The sequence below is a fragment of the Ursus arctos genome, unplaced genomic scaffold, assembly GCF_023065955.2.
Source record: "Ursus arctos isolate Adak ecotype North America unplaced genomic scaffold, UrsArc2.0 scaffold_5, whole genome shotgun sequence".
Taxonomy (NCBI): domain Eukaryota; kingdom Metazoa; phylum Chordata; class Mammalia; order Carnivora; family Ursidae; genus Ursus; species Ursus arctos.
Window position 1 is genome coordinate 8,748,685 of NW_026623067.1, and position 2,866 is coordinate 8,751,550.

The 2,866-nt window shown below is 38.1% G+C and overlaps 1 protein-coding gene across 1 annotated transcript; it reads left to right on the top strand.

Annotated features, from left to right (window-relative positions):
* The first annotated feature begins 1,311 nt into the window (after positions 1-1,311).
* Positions 1,312-2,256, top strand: LOC113261901 (olfactory receptor 2AJ1-like). Its single transcript, XM_026508213.2, has one exon. The coding sequence runs from the start codon at positions 1,312-1,314 to the stop codon at positions 2,254-2,256; it is 945 nt and encodes a 314-aa protein (XP_026363998.2).
* The last annotated feature ends 610 nt before the right edge of the window (positions 2,257-2,866 follow it).

Sequence of the window (2,866 nt, forward strand, 5' to 3'; positions counted from 1 at the left end):
GGGTGGTGGGCATTAAGGAGGGCACTTGATGTAATGAACGCTAGTATTATATGCAACTGATCAATCACTAACCTCTAACCCTGAAACTAAAAATACAGTATATGTTAACTAAGTTGAATTTAAATAATTTTAAATAAATAATTTTTTAAAAAGTTAAAAAATCAAAGTAAAATAAATTTAAAAATACCAAATATATTTAGGAGAATTAGATTTTAGTAACCAACTCAGAACGTGTATGTCCTTAGGTCTATAACATTTGATATCTCTACCTTCAATGCTTATGTTTAACAGACTAGCTCACAGAACTTTGCTTTGTTCTAGGGATCAGTTTTGAAATGAAGAGGAACCCCCAGAAGTGGAACAAAATCAATCTGATTAGTTGTATTCCACCAGAAACCTTCAACAAAATTGCTTGTAAACCACTAATAAAGCAAACTTTTTATTCAACCTATTCTGGAATGAAAGAACCTGTATCCAAAATATATTTAAAAAGGGGAAATACCCATATAGCTAACTTTTCCACATCATGTTGTGTAACTGAACCGACATAGTTCACTTTTTGGTGAGTCACAGAAACTACACCAGGTGAGTCGTTGCACAAAGTAAATTTTGTTTGTAACAGATGAGAACATTATTGGGAATAGCTTCCAAAGCTATAACTCCCCAAGCAAGGGTGAATGGGTTTCTTTTATTTAGGGTTAGGATGAATATTTAGATAGGGAAGTAGTGTCATTGTATGTATATGTGGGCATAAGGCCACACATGCCCACATGTCTATACATACCTTGTATGTTATGCAAATGAGGTTTGTGCTTCTCCCTGGGTGGAGATTTTAGTATTATAATGAGTTTATGGTAGTTGTTGGTCATTCTACAGATCATTCCATGGTCCATCTGTGCATATGCAGGTTGGGGGTTACACCCAAAGTGGTCTGGGTGGTCTGCTGGCTACAGGTCTTGTCAAGGCAGTTGCTAGAGCTTGAGAGACAGTTTTGGTTTCCAGTTGCCTGAGTTAAGAGAAAAGATTGAAAAGAAAAAGAGCTCAATGAAAAATGTGGGACAAAGATAGGTGGGTACAAGTGAGTGAGCCATTAAGATCTGGTCTTGGGGTCTAGCTGGTGACAGTAGCACAAATCAAACCAGACCAATATCATTTGACCAATTTACATCTACTGGTTTCACTATTTTTTCCAGAATTCATTAGGTAATACAAACACTTTCTCATTGGTTAACTTCTATGTAGTACCCTATTAATACTTAAATATTTTTCCTACAATATGCTTTTCCTTTTATCTCTACAAAGATTGCAAGAATGAAACATTTGGATAATGACACTATCATTGAATTTATTCTTCTGGGTCTGCTCCAATACACGCCAACTCACTTCTGCATCTTCATGCTTATCACCATGATGTTCTTTTTCACACTAACTGGAAACAGCCTCTTAATTCTGCTTATCTTGGTAGATTGTCATCTCCATACCCCTATGTACTTCTTCCTTTGGCAACTCTCTCTCATTGACATCCTCTTCACACTTGCCATTGTCCCCAAGATGATGACAAACTACCTTCTACATAAGGAGGTCATCTCCACATTCCACTGTGGTGCCCAGATCTTCCTGGGGTTGACCCTGGGTGGGACTGAGTGTATCCTCTTGGGACTCATGTCCTATGACCGATATGTTGCCATCTGCAAACCTTTACACTATCCACTTCTCATGAACTGGCCCCTCTGTAAGCAGATGGCTGTTAGCTCATGGGCCAGTGGCCTTTTCAATGCCTTGATACATACAGTCTACACCATGAGACTGCCCTTTTGTGGATCCAGAGAAATCAATCATTTCTACTGTGAACTTCCTGGTGTCTTGCGTCTCTCCTGTGAGGATACCTTGACCTATGAGACTGGGATTTTGATCAGCACCACCATTCTGCTTCTGATTCCATTCTCAGTCATCCTTGCCTCCTACACACTCATCCTGGTCACCGTCATTCAAATGTCTTCTGCTGAGGGCCGGAAAAAAGCATTCTCAACCTGCTCATCTCACCTGACAGTGGTCAGTTTATATTACGGTGCCATCATTTTCATGTACATGAGGCCAATCTCTTCCCATACTTCAGGCCAAGATAAAGTTGCATCTGTCTTCTACACTATTCTGACACCCATGCTCAACCCCATGATTTATAGTCTTCGGAATAAAGATGTGATGGGAGCCCTGAAAAAAGTTCTATGCAAGTGTTCACTATATTTTAAAATGTGAGTATAAAGGCTTAGTGGATATTGTTTTATTGACTGTAAATATTGTTTATACTATATGATGCACTTTGGTCTATCTGATAACAATCATGTATTAGTCTAGGAGATGAAGTGTTTCATTCAATTTCTTACCATCAACCAAAATTATCACCAAAAAGATCTCAATACAGAGACATGGCATAAAATAGCTCTGTCTTGCTAATTGCACTGAGAATATAATTCAAAATAATAAATTGTAAAATTAGAGCAACAATTAGTGAGAAATCTGGAAGCCACATAAACTCATCAGGCAATAATCAGAAGCATGAATCCTGGACTCTTGTGTGAAGGAGCAGAAAACAAGGTAGATAGGATAGAAGGCTAAGCCCACTGTCTTAAGCTTCAGCTTTGTATCATCTAGAAGCATATTATGCCATTACAAACTAACACTTTGGGGATTCTACGTTAGAAGTCAGGTGCTTCTCAGCAATTTCTTTGTGTTGGCTTAGAAATCAGTCTTTGAGTATCTACTAACAGGAATAGAATCCATGAGACTTGATGTTTCTTCCTTAAGTGAATCAGAGCCCTGTGTAACTTTCCCATTATTGGTAGCATTGATATTTGTTGTTTTCTTC

Coding starts and splice junctions, on each gene's coding strand:
- LOC113261901 (XM_026508213.2), top strand. CDS start 1,312: ATGAAACATTTGGATAATGACACTATCATTGAATTTATTCTTCTGGGT.